Here is a 16,923-nt window from a genome sequence, read left to right as displayed (position 1 = left end):
TTCAGCCACGCTGGAGGGAACACGAGCAGCCAGTTTTAAGGTCCCGCCACTGAATCTCATTCAGATTTAATCTGATTAACATGCTCCCTTCTAGGGTTCTAGATATGGGAATGCATGTGCCCCAGTATTCCTCTGTTTTTAATCAGGCAAAGTTTTTTGTCTTTACCTCAGTATTGAGCTGGATTTGCCTGAAATTATACCTCAAACTGGAAAAATATAACCCCTTTCTTTTAGTTTAAATGCTTAGAATTTAATTTCTTACTCCGATAACGCTTCCCTCAGAGCTTTGAATTAGTAAGTACAATGTGTGTTTTCAGTAGATAAGAGTGATTCATTTCATGTGAGACCGATTTGTTTCTTAGTCTTTGAGATACTTTAGTGGAGGTTATCAATCTGTTACGTTTTCTTTTATTGTGCAGGGAAACAAAAGGCCTGCTGAAGACTGTGTATGATCGCCATGAGCCCATATTTCCCTCTTGTTCCATTGATATAGAGACTAATTTTCACTCTTGTATTTCTTCTTTGGCATCTTTCTATTAAAGGACAAGTGCAACGCCTGCTTTCTGAGTTTAGGAGCTAATACCAGTGTTGTTGCTCTCCTTTGTTTCTTTCAAGTTTTCACACTAATTTCACTAGTCCTGCTGCTTTAGCTGGAGTATAATGTCAGCTAGTCTTTGTCCATGCTGCTCTTCAGGAACGTGTTCCCGCGCTCATGACCAGCCTGTCTGTGACTCATGCTTCACTGTAGCCTTTGTTGCGTCGTTGTTTTCCTCAGAAACCCTTTATGAACTTCAGATTGTTTGGGGATTTTGAGACCATCGCACGATTGACAGAGACATAATGGAGAATACTCTATTTTTCTGGGGCCCATGTGGCCATTTTGCAGCTGCGAAAATGGTTGGACGTGCTGAATCTTTATTAGGAACACAACACAACACCGGGGAGAAATCAACAGTCAGTGAAACAAAGCTTGTGACGTTTATTTTAAGGTGAACAAGATAATAGGTCAACTTTCAGTCAACTGCATTAATCTCAACAGTGCAAAGAGAACAGTCGTATATAGAAAATTAAATATAGAAATCTGGGATTGGGGTTAGTCATCAAATACAACCAGGCATATTTAAATATTAACATTGAAAAGCAAAACAAAGAAATCCTTATACCACTTTTGAAAACTTTGGGACAAAACCAGTCTATCCCAGTTCCACCTGTTCTATCAGGAGGAATCAGCCAGACTTCCAGCAAACTGTTACGAGAAGCTCGTGGGAAGCATCCCCAAAACACTTGACCAAAGTCATAGGTAACACTACCAAATAGAGAGGAAATCTATCTGAGTGTCTGATTTCTTTTGAATACATTAAAAATTACATCCCTGACATACTGTTTCTCTCGTTATCTCAGTAAGTAAATGTAAATAATTTTAGTAATTCTAACTGACCAAAAGAAAGAGAATATTTTTTGTGACTTAAGTTCAGATGGTGAGAAATGGTGTTTTCTTTTATTAATTTTTTAACATTTTGTTTATCTAAGCTTCTGGTTTCAGTTGTATGTGATGACAGCATGCATCTACCAGGGATACATTAAGTAAAAAAATACCCAACCACATATCTTCAAGTGCAGGCATCCTCCTGCTCTGACATATGAGGGTTGTCAGGCTGTGGACCACTCATGCTGGGTATAATAAACCTGAAGTTTACTTCCCATGTTGCCAAGGTATGGCCAGAAGGAAATTTTTATGTTTTGGGGTTTTTTTTTTTTGCTTTTTATGTGATAGACTGAAATGACATAAAACAAATTGTTTAAAATCTGGGAAGTGCAGTACCCATTTCTATTCGATGCATCTAAGTCAAGACTTTTTGAACCACCATTTTACTGCAATGACAAATGCAAGGACTTTGTGAAATGTCTCTGCCATTTGACGTCTAGAGACTGTTTCTTTGAAAAGTGGCTGAAAACTCAGTCACAACAGATGAAGACCATCTGATAAGTTTCAAGTGACATAAATTCTCCTATTATTAGTTTTAATTTATGTTTGCCATTATAACATTCATATGCACTGATTTAAACCATGCAAACATCCATATGGACCATCCATATGGATTAATTGACTGATAGTCCTTCTGTCATTTGATCCTCTGCAGCTCCTCCAGAGTTGAGCCTCTTTGCGGAACATCAGTGCTCTCTTTGACCGCTCTGTCTGTTAAGACATAACGATGTTTGGTCAGTTTGTTCTGCCGTACTCTTTCAATTTTGAGATCAATACACAGTATTCTGTGGGATATGTTGCTCTGCACCACAAAGATACATCGTCTCGCAGTCTGAGGTTCTGGTCAAAGGCTGCTATTGGTTCCACAAAGACATTCTAAGACATGAGTGGAAACATTATGTAGTGATGACCTCATTTACGCAGCCAATCTTTCAACATGTTTTCAACATTATTTGTATGCCGTTTTGTCTCAGAACAGTTTATTTCTACTGAGATTAAATTACATGCATTTTAGGTCTAATTTATTACTTAGGTGATTTCTGAAGTTTTGTTGCTAAAGACTTTATTGTGGGTTATGAGAGTAATGGGTTGTACACAAATGCACTTTTTTGGGTTCAATTTGTTTTAGGTTTTATTTTCTTTTTATATAATGCTGACCTTTATCTTGCTCTGTCACATAAAATCCAAATATTATGCACTGAAGTTTGTTGCTGCAATAAGACAGAATATGAATTTGAACATATTAAAGTAATTTGAAAACTTGTATATCTGCTCTGTGATAGCCTAGTGCAGCAGCTTTTAGAACAAACCTTTATAGCATTCTGCAAAATTCCACTTTTCTTCTGTTTTACCTTTAAACTTGTCTTGTTAAGAAAACTTCTAGTAAAAAAAAACCCAACCAAACAAAAAAAACTATGTTACAGTATCTCGTAGCCAGTGGTACCATAGTACTGGTTGATTAAACGATAACCCAATGACCTACTGTCTCTTAGTAATGGGTAGCTGCCAGTTTTGTGGTTAGGTTTTATTAAGATTATTCCAAACTGTAGTTCAGGGTAGACTCTTGCATTCTGGTCACATGCTGGTAACACAGAGATCTACAGTGGATGATTTTTTTCTTGGAATCCACTTGAGCAGAGTCTTGCACAGCTTTTTACTCTTCAACTTTGTCTTTGCGAGGTTCTTAGAGATTGCGTGTCGGAGGAGGCTGAGGTTTAAAGGCTCCGCCAGATGTGCGGGGAAACTGTTGCTGTCACCTGGTGAGTGATTCAGAACCTCCAAGAAGTGTCGCTCCTGCTGCCTGAAGTCATACTCAACACTGGATAGAGACATGGCAAAAATAAAGAAACTATTAATTAAACGTATTAAAGGTTTAGTTTGTCCAAACTGAACCTCAAACTTGAGTTAAGGATTTCCAGATCATTTGTATGGAGGTTCAAACTTCTTCATGCCACATGTTACTTAAGAGCTGCTACAGACAAATTGCATTGTGTGACGGTAGTCTGTATGTGCAACGTCTTTCCTTATGAGATTTTAGTAGTCTGTAATTACTTTGGACATGAACACATTTTCCAGCGTGGCACCCGTATTCTTCTAAAGACACGTCTCATGTAAATATGCTCATGTCTGACTTGGCCTCTTAGGGCCAGATGCCAACATGCAGCATTTAGCACTTCAACATCTCTCTGTCTAAAACACAAGCAGTTTTGAAAGTAAGTAGATCAAGGGACAGGTTTTGAATAGTTGAAGACGGCTTTTATTGTCAGAATGAGGAGGAGAATACTTTTAGATTTAACAACCTCACTTAACTTCCTTCCTGCTTCCAATATTACTGGGGCAAATTGTTGAAGTTTTACCTTTTCTGGTGCCTACGCATGATGCAACATTTCTGCAAATGAGTGCAAAACCAAGACAAGGCACAGATATGGGAAGTACAAAAAAAAAGAATGATGAATCCTAAAACATTACATGAGCAACAAAAAAAGCCGACATAATTCAAAAACAATTCCGTACATTGAAATTGAAGACCAAAGAGTCTTAACTCCTTCAGCAAAATGTAAAGTTTATCCTTTACAATGATGCATGAAAGAAACTTACAGATGTAGATAACTGTTCTTGTCTTAATCCTGATCATAGTCTAAGAGTTTGCTTACAAATAATCACAGGAAAGAATGAAATGGCAAAATGTGGGGAAGTAATTACTGATGAAGTTCTCCTTTGCCGCATGGAGCTACTGTTTGCATTTACTGACATTTCAGAAGATTTGTGGTGTACGCTGAGACAAAAACACACTCTCTTTCTGTATTATGAAATGAAACAAAGACGTCTCTCTCTCAACTGCAGCGGCAGCTTTTCATTAGGTGTGATGCAAATCCATCAAGTTTTCAGAGAAATGAAAAACAGCAGGCGTATCCATAAATTGAGTCCTTTGCCAACCCCTCTCAACAAAGTCCATATTTTTATGTTCACCCTAAGTGTGTGGGTAGATTCTGTGTGTTAATCAAAGTCCATGTCTTCCTTTTCAAAGTCATCTCTACTTGAGCAAACGAAACACCAAGAAGCAGCACAAATTCACTAAATTCATCACACACCAGAGGAGTCTGTCACCTGTAAAAAAAAAAAAAAAAAAAACCCAAAAAACATATCAGATCAAAGATTTCGCTATCGCCTCACCTGTACACAATACAAGCAGTCTTCTGGCAGGTCGAGCAGTTTCTCAGGTCGAGTCCACTTTTATGATATCTCCGACTGAAACAAACAAAAAGAAATTACTTCCACAGCGCTCATCTTCTCAGATAAACAGCTCAATCATCTTTGCACTTATCCTCTCCTTCTGAATTCGTTCAGGCTGCTGCTGGCAGTGTCGAGCTGCCTGGCATGCGTTTTGTTAGACACCCGTCTCTTATTAGGAGTCTGTTATTTTGAAAGATGACCTTAGAGGCAGTCACAACTTATTAATGCACAGCAGCCAGTGAGAGTGACTGACAGACACTTTGCCAGAAGGGCGTTTTAATTCCCCTTATTTTTCCCAGAAGAGCCGGGTGGCTAAAATAAATCTCTGTGAGACGTGGCCCCTTGAATTGCCCAAGTAGGTTTCTGTCACACACACACCCACACACAGTCGCTGACCTGTTTACAGGCTTTTAATGATGTCGCAGCCCCACATCATTGCACTAACAACCATGATTTATTATTATGCAATTGTCACCTAAAGTCACCTCTAAAACACATTTATGTGACCTGTTACATCATTGTTTTCCGGGGGGAGGAGGGGTTTGCAATGAAAATGGCAGTAAACATTAAAATCTTTTGTAAATATCTAATATTTAAAGAAATCTGTGCTAGTGAGGTATGGTTTTCCTTTATATTGCTTAGGGAAACAATCTAAACTCCTGACTTATACAGTTAACCATTTTCCCCATTAAATGAGAGACCTGAACACACAAATATGTTTCACACTAAAACAGAAAAAAATATATATCTTTTTTGATTCTTAAGTCCCAATTGGTTTCAAAAACATGCAAAAGTTGAACAGTAGTGGCTTTTGGGATGACTATTTTGCTAGGAGTCGCTTTAACACTTGAACATCTGAAAGTGTTTTATATTGCTTGTTTGCATGACCTGTTAAAGTGTGAGGCATATGTTTTGCAGGGTGTGGTTATTTCAAATAAACATGGCCGTACACCAAATCTGGCCCAGGATGTAAAGTTGGTTTACCTTGAGCTAAATTAAAATGATTCCATTGCTTTTCTTTTTTAAAGAAAATGGCTTGTGTTTATGCATCTCTGCTCCAAAGTCTAAAATGTTTATTAAACCCAAACTTGGTTTTTTTGGTTTTACATTGAAAAAGATGTTCATAAGTTGCTCTTGCTTTACATGTAGTGAATAACACTTTTTGAAATCTTCACTAAATGTAAATGCACAAAAGATGGTTTTAGATTTAAAGTTAATGGGTAACCCAAGAGAGGACAAAACCAAAGTGAACTCAGGACCAATAAAGTGCTATACTGGTTGTAGTTTCCTAAATATAGGAGCCATAAGCTTGACGCTCTCCGTCTTTTCCCTTCAGTCCACTTGATGACGAAAAAACGACAACCAAAAAAAAGGACTGGATCCTCTTAATATGGTTTACTTCAGAAATAATAATAAAAACGGTACAAAGGTTACCTTTCCTCGAAAAATAAAGAGAAACGACAATTTAAAAGGAAAGAGAGTGAGGTCAAAAAACTGTGTGGCTCCACTCCAACTGCCCAACCGACTCTAGTTAGCCACACCCTCAAATCCTTAATTCCAATTAGATATGCAAATTTGCAAGACATTAGTGTATCCAAATATAGTAAATTACTATGCAATAGATCCAACTAGTTAACATCTTTATCCAAATACACAAATTATAATAAGAAATATGAACATAACTTATCCTAAAGTCTGAATGAACAAAAACTGAATTTAGGCTTCTACACTGGTTAAAGCAAGCAATATTTTAGTAACCTTCAAATCATTGTTCCGTTGGCATTGGGTGCTTATTTACAGAGAAACCAATGATTAATCACACAGGGAATAGATGCAGAAAGTGGTGTTTCACCAATATCCTTTCTTTGGAATATGAATTCAATTGGGTTTGTTCAGTTCAATTCAAGCCCTGTATATACATGTTGGACAAGTTATTTACCCAGCTGCCACAGTGAAGCACACAGACTTACAGGCTGCTGGGAGCATTGCATGTCTCCAGGTCCTGAATGATGTTAAGCAGGGTGGTGATCCTGTCCTTGTTGGCCGCCAGGCTGGCCTCCACAGTCTTGAGCCTCTGCTCCAGGCCTGCAGATCTGCAGCACTGCGGGGAAGGCGGCAACAGCAGCGCTGCGTCGGACGGGTGGGAGTGAGACAGCCCGGTGCCCTCAGGGCCCGACTGAGGAGCAGCGGGGCTAAACTTTAAATCTGGTCTGCTTATTCCCTCCACCTCTCTGGACCAGAGGGGGAAACTCGATTTAGAGAGCATTGCAGACGGCTGTAGGTCGAACTCCCGTTCGGGGCCTGTGTGTGCTGAGAGCCCTCCTTCGCCGGTGAATGATGCTGGCACGCTGACAGAACGTTCTGGACTTGTTTGTGGTTGCCTTCGTAATGTAATATCAAAATTGGGATTTTGGCAGTCAGCAGACTGGGTGATGTGTTTCACCTCTGTGTTTGTTTGCGAGATATTGGGTTCACATTTAGTTTGTGTTGCGACCGGGGGCGATGAATAACTGAGATGCTTCTGCCCATCTGCATTGGATTCAAACGTACTATTTGCACGGCTGGCTGCTGCACCCAAGGCAAACTGTTGTGCATTTGAATCGGGGTGCCTGGCTGCTTGTCCCAGTGGGCTTGTTGCACTGTGTCCCTCATAGTCTGCTTGTGTGCATCCTTTATAATGTTTAAGTCTTTGTTTTTCTCTGTCCAGACAACCCTGCGGAAGAAAGGTGCTTGACTTAATTGGGGAAAAGCAATTCTGAGGGTTAGTGACCCTTGAATTTTTATGCTCTTCAGACTTGTGCACCACTACTTCATTGACAGCATGGTCGCTACATTTGTTTTTATTACATTGTAATTCCACATTGGGGTTGATGGTTGGATTAGTGTGTTGGCTTTTAGTTTCACGTCCTTCCTCAGCGGTTTCTAACATATTTGGCGACTTGATGAGCGGAGTTGCTATGGAGTTGCTCTGCTGGCTGGTAACGACACCCCAAACACGAGGTTTATTACTGTTTTGACTGCTGATGTCTGGTGCTTGTGTGCGATGAGCTTTGTTTTTGTCATGTGCATCACTGTTCCTTAGTACCTCAGTTGCGTCTGTAAACTGAAGCAAACATGTACTGGATGCAGCAACATTATCTCGTCTTTCTCTGCCCAGAGATGGCAGAGAACTGTTCAGGGATGTGACTTGTTTCACCTCAGTTTTGGCGGTCGCATTTTTATAGACTGTGCAACGACCAGCAACGGAGTTCAGGAGAGATGCGTGCGACTCACCTTTTGCTTCTGGAGACTTAGATGCACCAGATATCGTGCATGCAGAGGATGCGGAAATAGGCAGCTCAGTTTCAGAGTCTGAGGAGTTAGGCTGAACCGAGTGGATTTGCAGAGCCACAGCTTTGTCTGTGCTACCTCTACATGTAATTTGATCTGGATTAACTTTATAATTCAAAGTGATCTTCGGGACGTTGGCACTTAGGAGCGAATGCGGTGCAGGTTTCTGAGGCGGATTAGCAGAAGCAGGGAATTGAGCTGTATTGTCAACAAGAGATATTTTAGTTAATACGTCGGCAGCTCTTGAAGGGGGCTTTTCCTGACATTTATCTAAATCAGATGGGGCGCTTACCATTGTGAGATCTGAAGAAGGGTCTGATTCAAGAATGTGTGCTTTGTGTGTTGAGTGCAAGGCTTCTGGTGCTGGACTGGCATTACTATGCGGACACATCCTCTCCAAATTAAAAGTTGCCTGTGCAACTGGACTGGATGATCTTTGAGTTCCCATGGCTACAGTGTACAAAGATAAAGGTGGACACTCGGGCACAGCATGCACAGAGACACATACATTTTGAATAATATTATCTTGTAGGGAATGGTGAGGCGATGTCTTGAGGCGCTTAGGGGAAGTTTGAAAAGTTTTGGTTGCCGTGGCCATTTGAGGTGTCGAGTAAAAACTTGAAAGGAGGGAAATTTTATTATTCTGGTTGGGTTTTGCGAAAAAGTTTATAGTGGAATTCTCCTGCCTGCTTTCAGTTCTGGCTTTAGCAAATGTAACAGTTTTAGTGTGGAGAATGGCTTCCGGTTGGATGGATGTCACGTCGCTTGAAGCATGTGTATGATACAGAGTTCCTGGACCAACTCTGGAATGTACTGGACATGCAGGGTGGGGTGTTTGTCTATATGTTATCTCTTCATTAAGATAATACAGATGTGGGTTACTTGCATTCTGTGTGTTTTTTACTCTGCTGCTCTGAGAGTTTAGTTGGTTTTGTTTCAGTGCAGGAGGAAGTTGTAAATGTGTGGCAGTAAACAGAGATGTGAGCGCTGGCTTTGATGCCTTCTCCCCAAAGAGAGCTTCGGAAACGGGGCCGGTCTCCCCTGGGACGGCGCCTCTGGATATTACAGACTGCTTCCCGCCATGGTGGTTGCACGTATTTTTTGACTGGTCTGCACAAGGATGGTGCGAGACCGTTCCATGAGAAGTCGCGGCCTTTGAGGGCTCTGCGTCATCCTTGACTTCGATGATTCCGCCGATTGCCTCAGAATCCACTACGCTTCCGTTGATGTAACGGGTGGAAGACTTCAATCTGGATCTGCCACTGCTGGTGGTGCCTGCCGTGAGGGGATTGGTTTTAATTGCCCTGGCATAGCAGTACATCCCACCACTTCTCTTTTGACAGCCGGCAACATCCTTTGAGTCGACACCTCCAATTGCTTTGAAAGTCACTTCCTTTTTGATCTTGGTTTCCTCGGTTTCCTCAGTTTTCTGCCTTAAAATAGCCCTTTTCTCACTGTCATTCTTTACGTGAAGCAATATAGCCCGGGTTTCCTTGGTGGTATATGCGTTAGATGTTTGAGTAACATTGTTTGAGACGCTATCAGGTAGCTGAACAAGTGATCTGCTAATCCCCGGAGACGTCTGAATGCCGATGCTGCACTGTCCCCAAGTCTGCAGCAGGACTCCTCCGCTTCTGTCTCCTCCTGTTGTCTTCCAACTCCGCACCCCGACAGAGGCGGGGACACCCAACACCGGAACCGGCGTCGTCAGGTCAGCCGCTCGCCTCCCCATTCCTTTTTTGGCTCACTTAAAGGTCTGAAAAGTCAAGGAAGGGACATTGCTTTTCGCATCATTTTGTCCGTCTGAAAGTAAAAGAGGAACACATTTACAGTGAGAGGCGCTCAAAATGGTGGTGCAAAGAAAATCCACAAGCAAGCAAGATTACCTAGCACAATGGAGAGACAAAAAAAACTGCTTCAATACAGCAGAAGTGATGAAAAGATTGAGCTGTCAAGAAATCAATTGCAGACTCGAGATAAGACAGAAAGAACTGTGCACCCAGTTTTCAAAATTTTTCATTAATAGCAGAAAAGAAGTAAGAAAGGAAATAACGTAAATAACTCATTGAGATCCAAGGCCAGTCTCTCATTTACAGGAGAGACCTGTTTTAATAAAACAAAAGCAATTTACAAACCGCAACAATACAGTTAGTTCAGAAATGTGACTCAATTAAATAAGCTAATAAGATGAGAGGTAAAAACAAGAGCAAGTTTCATATGAAAATGAATAGATACTGGAATGAAAACTACAAATTATAGTGATAACATTTTAAGTCCATTCCTATATTTGACTAATGGATCAGAGCCGGTCAAGCAAACTAAAGCGTCCAATTCCAGGTCAGCAGTGACCTTCTTGGCGCAGCACTTCTATTATTATGTATCATTATGAACCCCCACCACAAATTTAATTCAGACCAGAATTCAAACTGTGACTTCTGGGATGCAGTTCCCTTCACATCTTTTGTCACAGTTTTAAAAAAAAAATTATTTATTTATTTTTATATCATATCTATGTGCCAGTATTCTCATGTCATTTTCTTTATCTGTACCACAGTTTGGCAACAAGGCAGCAATGTGTGGATTTTGGCAGCAAAGCAGCCTTTTTATTTATCCCTGAAAAAGCATCCAGTCTAAAAGTGTGTGTATGTGCGTTTTTGCTTTCAAGTGTTGATTTATGACAAATTCTTTATGCAAACACATTCTGACATCCCTTCCCTCCTCTTCTTCTGCTTTGAAGACTTTCCTTCACTCACACACATGCATTCCCCCCCCCCCCCCCCGCGCGCGCACACACACTTTTAAAACTGCAAGAAGAGCATTTAGTCAGCTATACCAGGAGGGACTATTATTGTGGATTGTTGTGTTTAATGTTACTTAAGCTCAGTCAAGTGACTTATGTCTTCCTGCACAGTCTAATGATCAGTGACAACTGTCATGTTCTGTTAATACTTCATTAAATCCTTTGCAGAGCTAAATAAAGCAGGCAACAAAAAAAAAGAAAAAAAGCACAGGACATTTTATAACATTTCATAACCCTTATAACAACTGTTTACTGCAAATTTATGGTTACTCTGATTCCCACTCTTACCTGAATATTAATGCAATCCAGCTTCAAGTTTGCATTAGTCCAAGTTTCTGTAGGTTTCCAAAGAATGGAGAGACTTTATCCTTGTAATGTCAGTTCTTAGAAATTCCAAACTCAGGACTCAATTTGCAGTCAGACCGGCCGAGCAATGCTTCTTAATAATAAGGTTTCCACTCCATCGCCTGAAGTCTGAACTCATCTACCGTTTATTGATCCAACATAGAGCTGAGCTGTGTCCTGTTTTGGTTCTGCTGCTCCATGCACACTCCATTGTCTGAACATGGCAATCTGCTACACTGGGCTGCAGCCCCATTCTCTGTCCTACTCTCTGTCTTGTCCTTTGTCACTTCTGCCACTTCACTCTCTCCTTCTTTCACCCCTTTCTTTCTGCCACTATCCTCCTGACCAGCACGCGTTCGTCCTGGTCTACAGCTGGGTGAAGAGAGAGCAAAGAGAGAGAATGAAAAACAGACAGGAGAGGGAGGCAGTGACTTGCATCAGCAGAGTAGGGAGCGTCTGTAAATTACCATGCAATTTAAATGAAGCATAAAATGGAAGTGGCAATAGAAAAAATAAATAAATGGAAAACAACACGCAGCACCTTGAAAGATATGAAAAAAAAATGTTACATTGGATGGACACTGTGTGGCAGTGGTAATTTGTTTCCACCATGCATGCAGATAAGGTTCACTTTTCCATTATCGCCGGTGTAAACAGTGTTCGGTTTCTCACGTCATTCTCATCATTTGGCAGCAACTGCAGGTCGATTTATTACGTTTTCTCTGAACAAGTGTATTTTTGTGTCACTCCACCAGAGTGATAGAAACAAAATTTGTGAGAATACAGTGATTTCACCATAAAACATTGTTACATTTGTTGCTGAGCAATCTTTAAGTACTTTCCATATATGAACGTGTTCTGAATATTTATCTCAACTGCAGCTCTATATCTGAACAGCATATTTTTATTTATTTTTTTTTAAATGTATGTTTCATGTGGGGCTGCACAGTGGTGCAGTTAGTAGCACTGTTGCCTTGCAGCAAGAAGGTCCTGGGTTTGATTCCCAGCCCGGGGTCTTTCTGCACGGAGTTTGCATGTTCTCCCTGTGCGTGCGTGGGTTCTCTCTGGGTACTCCGGTTTCCTCCCACAGTCCAAAAACATGAGTGTTAGGTTAATTGGTCTCTTCCTAGGTGTGAGTGTGTGCATGGTTGTGTGTCCTGTCTGTCTCTGTCTTGCCCTGCGACAGACTGGCAACCTGTCCAGGGTGAACCTTGCCTCTCGCCCGGAACGTTAGCTGGAGATAGGCACCAGCAACCCTCCCGACCCCATTAGGGACAAGGGTTAGAAAATGGATGGATCGTAAACAATACTGAAAAATAAGCCCAAGAAGTCAAAACGCTGGAAAAAAATAAAATATTTTCTGATTTTGAAAACGAGAACAAATTCTACAAAAGAAATTGTAGAATTCTCTACAGGAAATGTTCCATTTTCTCTCAATAATTTGAGAGAAAATGCAAACTCCAACATGAAATGTCCCCCAACATGCATCAAAACCAAGTCCTACATTAAATATTTAGAAATAAATTCCGTTTTCATGACAGCAACATGGACCTCAATGTGGCACTTTCATTTTGCAGTGCAACCAGTATCAAAATGACCACAACAACTGTGCTATTCTTGCTGAAAATGTTGGTTTAACAACTTTGTTAGCTTCAGCTCTAAGTTGTTTTCTGGATGAATAACCTAAATTGAAATTGTGTAGAATAATTTTATTAAGCTAAGCAACCTGCTCTCACTGTATAGAGAAAAGGAACTTATACCTGAAAGCCAGAGATAAACTCATCCAGCATTCTCTGGACCTGTTATTATGACAAGTGAAACTGCAGCATTTATATAATACACTCAAATAGCAGGGGGTTTACAGCACTGCACACGCATCACTTTACTCATAGTGCTGTTAAATAGGTCTGCGAGCTTACTGATGGTGCCGCGTTTAGTAGGCTGATCTTAAATTCCATTTCTGGATCCCTGGGGATCACGAAGCTGACTTTCTGGGAAGAATACAACCCCAAAGCTGCTGGGGATGTGGGTTGCATTATATGATATCAGCGAAAAACGCCTTGAACGCTGCTTTATTGGCGCTGCAAAAGTTTTCCATGTCTGGTGTGTATTCATTATTCATTCATGTATTTCTTGAACATTCTACCTCGGCATCAGCACTCTGTTTCTTTTCCATTCAGATAGCTTTTAGAGTGCGTGGCTCCTTGTGAAGAGTGATGCGTTGTAGCTGCAGCTAGTGGCAGTAGAGGCTGCAAATGAGGGGTCCAGGTGGAGCTGAGACCAGCAGTTTTTTTTCAGGTTAATTATGGAACACTGGAAACAGGGGCGAGTTCACACCTGCACACCAACACCAGCGGACATGATCGCAGAGTACGGTGGGTCATGGTCTGTTGTTTCATAGATTCAGAATCATCTTTAATTGTTAAGCGTATGTGCACAAACAAGGAATGTGACTTGTTAAGCAACACATAAAAGAGCTGCAACACCTTTCCAATGTGACGATGTTTTTTGTGAACCACAAATAGAACTTTTGTGTCACAGTTCCCTCTTTGGTGGTGACAGCATCCCTGTTTTATTAGGGAGGCTGAAATCATTAGAAGTTCTTAATATCGGCCGTTTTTGATCCAAAGTCTATTAGACTGAAGGTTAAACTGAAGATGAAGAAGGATTTTTATTTTATTTATTTATGTATTTTTTCTAGCATCATGATGAGTTTGGAAGAACAACAGAATGGGTTTACCAGTGAAAAAAAAATAAAGTTTTAGAAAGGTCCAGGCAGAGTCTAGGGCAAAATGTTATTAGAAATCCTTGCTGTGACCTGAGAGAGGGCTGTGAGCAGGAAACACCTCACAGTCTGATAGATTAGAAAAATTGTACTTTGTTAAGATGCTGTCTGGTCATAGACTCTGAAAAAAACATCACAAATTAAGAAAAAGTGTTTTTTAAATTTGTTTTTCAGTTGAATCATACATGTATCACATTGGTGGAAAAATGTTCCACTTTTGAGAGTCAATTCATCAAAAATATGAAAAGTGACATAATATTTTAATAGAGGCTATTAAGTACTCATTAACTTTAATGCTTTGCCAATCATGGCACAAGTAAAAAGGGTCTTTGATATTATTTTCAATTGAATAATATGTTATTGACCACATACCTCAACTGACTTCATAACTTGTCATAATTCGAACAAATCATAAGATTTGTAAGTATCAAAGGCTTTTCCTGCAACTGTTTTTACAATAATAGAAAGCCTGTAATTTAACAAAGTAGCCACTGAGGGGCAGCATCACCAAGGTCTTATCATCACTTTCTTTTGTTTCCAAGTTGTCATTCAGCTGCTTCCATATTCTGTGCCAGGATCCTTACTGCAAAATGTTATTTAATAATATCTATTAATACGTTTTTGTCCCACATGTCAACAAAATAAATACAATCTCTTGTGAAAAAATGCATAACCCCTTGAATTGTTTACCAGTTGTTCATGTTGCAACCATAAACTTAATAAAATATGAGTGAAAATCTGGCATTTTATGAAAGTGAGTCAATAGAAAATATATAGCTGAAATAATTAAGTTCCAAAAGCCATGTTAGATACACAGTAAACATGTAGAAGGAGGTGCTCTGGTCAGAGGACCAACATATAGTCTACATGCAAATCCTGTTTTGGATTGAATTGAAGAGAAAAGTCTGCCTTTTTTTTCAGTTACGTAAAGAACTGGTTTGGACTCCAGACAAAGTACTTCTTGAAACGTTGCTCTGTTTAGCCAAATTCCTCAGGAAGGGGCTGGTTAGTCAATAACAGTAGGTTTCGTTTTTCAAAAGCAGATGCAAAGGATGTTTTCAGAAAGATCTGTCTTGTTCACTGCTTTTTTTTTTGTTTTTTTTTTTTTTACATATTTTTGGCTCTTGTTTAAAAGTATTTTAAAAAATAAACAAGAAATGAAATTACACAGGATATTTGATATTGTCTTTATCCAAGTAGCTGTTTTTAATAAAAATAATTAAAAAACACACCAGATCCTTCACAAAACATTAACAGAAACTTGATAATTCTAAAACTGACATAACTGCTGCGTAACTGGGGGCACAAAATACAGACCTCCTAATTGTTTATTTATTTATTTATACACTACAAAGTAGCTTGAAAATGATTATTTCATTTTCAAGGTTATGAAGCTTTTCAAAACAATGTGATAAAGTACAATAACTTCCTTTGAAAATCCTATAATAACTGTTATTAGCCTCAAGATCATATCAACAGTCTATTCTACTAGTGGTATAGTGATGGTATGGGACATGTTTGCTAGTGACAAACAAACAAAAACATTTGTAAGGATGTAAATACTTTCTTACATCACTGTACAGGCCTCACCGTCCCTTCATTGTGTCTGTTTTCATTCTTTGTTTAAGACCTAAACTTTTATTATTAATCAAATTATGATATTTAAAGCTACTTTTCTACCGCTGTTGTTGAGTTATCCTAATGTAATTGTGCCAGTAAAAATACTTTTAGATATTCCAGATTATATGTAAAAGCTTATAATTGCTCATTTTTAAAATGAATCGGAAGCAAAGCGATTCTCCTTCATCAGGTTTCTACTGCCGAATATGTTTTAATTGTGCATAGCACAAATATATTTGCGAATACTTGTCACAAGTATTCATGGGGTTAAGGTAAAAGTCAAAGAATTACTGATAGAACTGTTTGATATACTTGAAGAGAGTCAATGCTCAAACTTTCTGTTTATTTTTCTTTCTTCTGGTTTTGTTTTGCTTAGTTGCTTTATATCAGGGGCGCTCTAGGTCATTTTTCAACTTTAAACTCAGAAATTTTGTCCTTGTGTCCATTTACGATACGACATTGGTTGCATTAGCACTAGCCATGCTAACACAAACCATCTTGGAAATAGCATCATCTTCTTGGTGTTCTTGATCCCCAATTATCAAAGTGATTTGCTTCCAATTGCAGGCAAAGGTGAAATCTAGATGTCCAAGTAAAGAAAGTACTATAGTTGAAGGACTTCAGCACAAAAATGTATTGTTCATGACTTTCTGTAAGACAGAACAAACTGCATAATCAGATATAATTCACATCCTTATTTCCTAAACATGTTCATCCATGAAACTGGAAACACATGTTAAAAGATTCCCCTTCAATATAAATGGTGGTCTTGATTACACCAGCATTAGCTCCACATTGTGTCTTTGATTGCTAAGCCTGACCAAATTCTTAATTTACAGCCTTTGCAGCTCGGAACCATAAAATAATTAAGAATTTAGATAATTATATGCTTGAGGTAAGGCAATTAATATCTTAATGAATGATACACCTAATTTGTATGTAATTAGTTATTTATGTGTCTATTTGCCATTTAAACTAATTAAGGAGATCTGGAAATAATTAGTTAGCCAATGTGTTTATTAGAATGTGGCCCTTATGATTTGCGGCATTGTCATGTCACCTGATCTACTGAGTTCAGAGTGCTGCATCTTTGGTAATCCAAGGCTTACTGATAAAGTTTTCTGGTATATTTTTTCAGCAGTAACATTTGTACATAGAAGCAGAACTAGCTACACAAAACACAAAGTTAAAGTTAAATGTTTGGAGAAACACTATTTCTAGTGTGCTTGCCTGGACTTCAGCAAGGGCCTAAAAGAGCATTAGACCAGGGCCCCAGGGTTTTGTGGACAACAATGTAGTATTTATTTTTTGCAATGTTATTTT

At 39.4% G+C, this 16,923-nt stretch overlaps 1 protein-coding gene across 1 annotated transcript; it reads right to left on the bottom strand.

Moving 5' to 3' along the window:
* Nucleotides 1-898: 898 nt before the first annotated feature.
* LOC111610001 lies at nt 899-11,551 on the bottom strand. Its single transcript, XM_023341859.1, has 4 exons — nt 11,139-11,551; nt 6,691-9,853; nt 4,661-4,735; nt 899-3,305 (listed from the first exon to the last, which is right to left on the bottom strand). The coding sequence occupies exons 2-4, from the start codon at nt 9,780-9,782 to the stop codon at nt 3,062-3,064; spliced, it is 3,411 nt and encodes a 1,136-aa protein (XP_023197627.1). The 5' UTR covers nt 9,783-9,853; nt 11,139-11,551; the 3' UTR covers nt 899-3,061.
* Nucleotides 11,552-16,923: the final 5,372 nt, after the last annotated feature.

This window comes from Xiphophorus maculatus, chromosome 11, assembly GCF_002775205.1.
Source record: "Xiphophorus maculatus strain JP 163 A chromosome 11, X_maculatus-5.0-male, whole genome shotgun sequence".
NCBI classification, from domain to species: Eukaryota; Metazoa; Chordata; class Actinopteri; order Cyprinodontiformes; family Poeciliidae; genus Xiphophorus; species Xiphophorus maculatus.
This window is presented reverse-complemented; position numbering and strand designations above follow the sequence as displayed.

Bases quoted from the DNA above. Each gene is read 5' to 3' on its own strand.
- LOC111610001 (XM_023341859.1), bottom strand. From the start codon at position 9,782: ATGGGGAGGCGAGCGGCTGACCTGACGACGCCGGTTCCGGTGTTGGGT. The intron at 4,736-6,690 runs GTAAGTCTGTGT...TGTTTGTTTCAG, and splicing joins TGCAATGCTCCCAGCAGCCT to TCGGAGATATCATAAAAGTG. The intron at 3,306-4,660 runs GTGAGGCGATAG...GTCTCTATCCAG, and splicing joins ACTGCTTGTATTGTGTACAG to TGTTGAGTATGACTTCAGGC.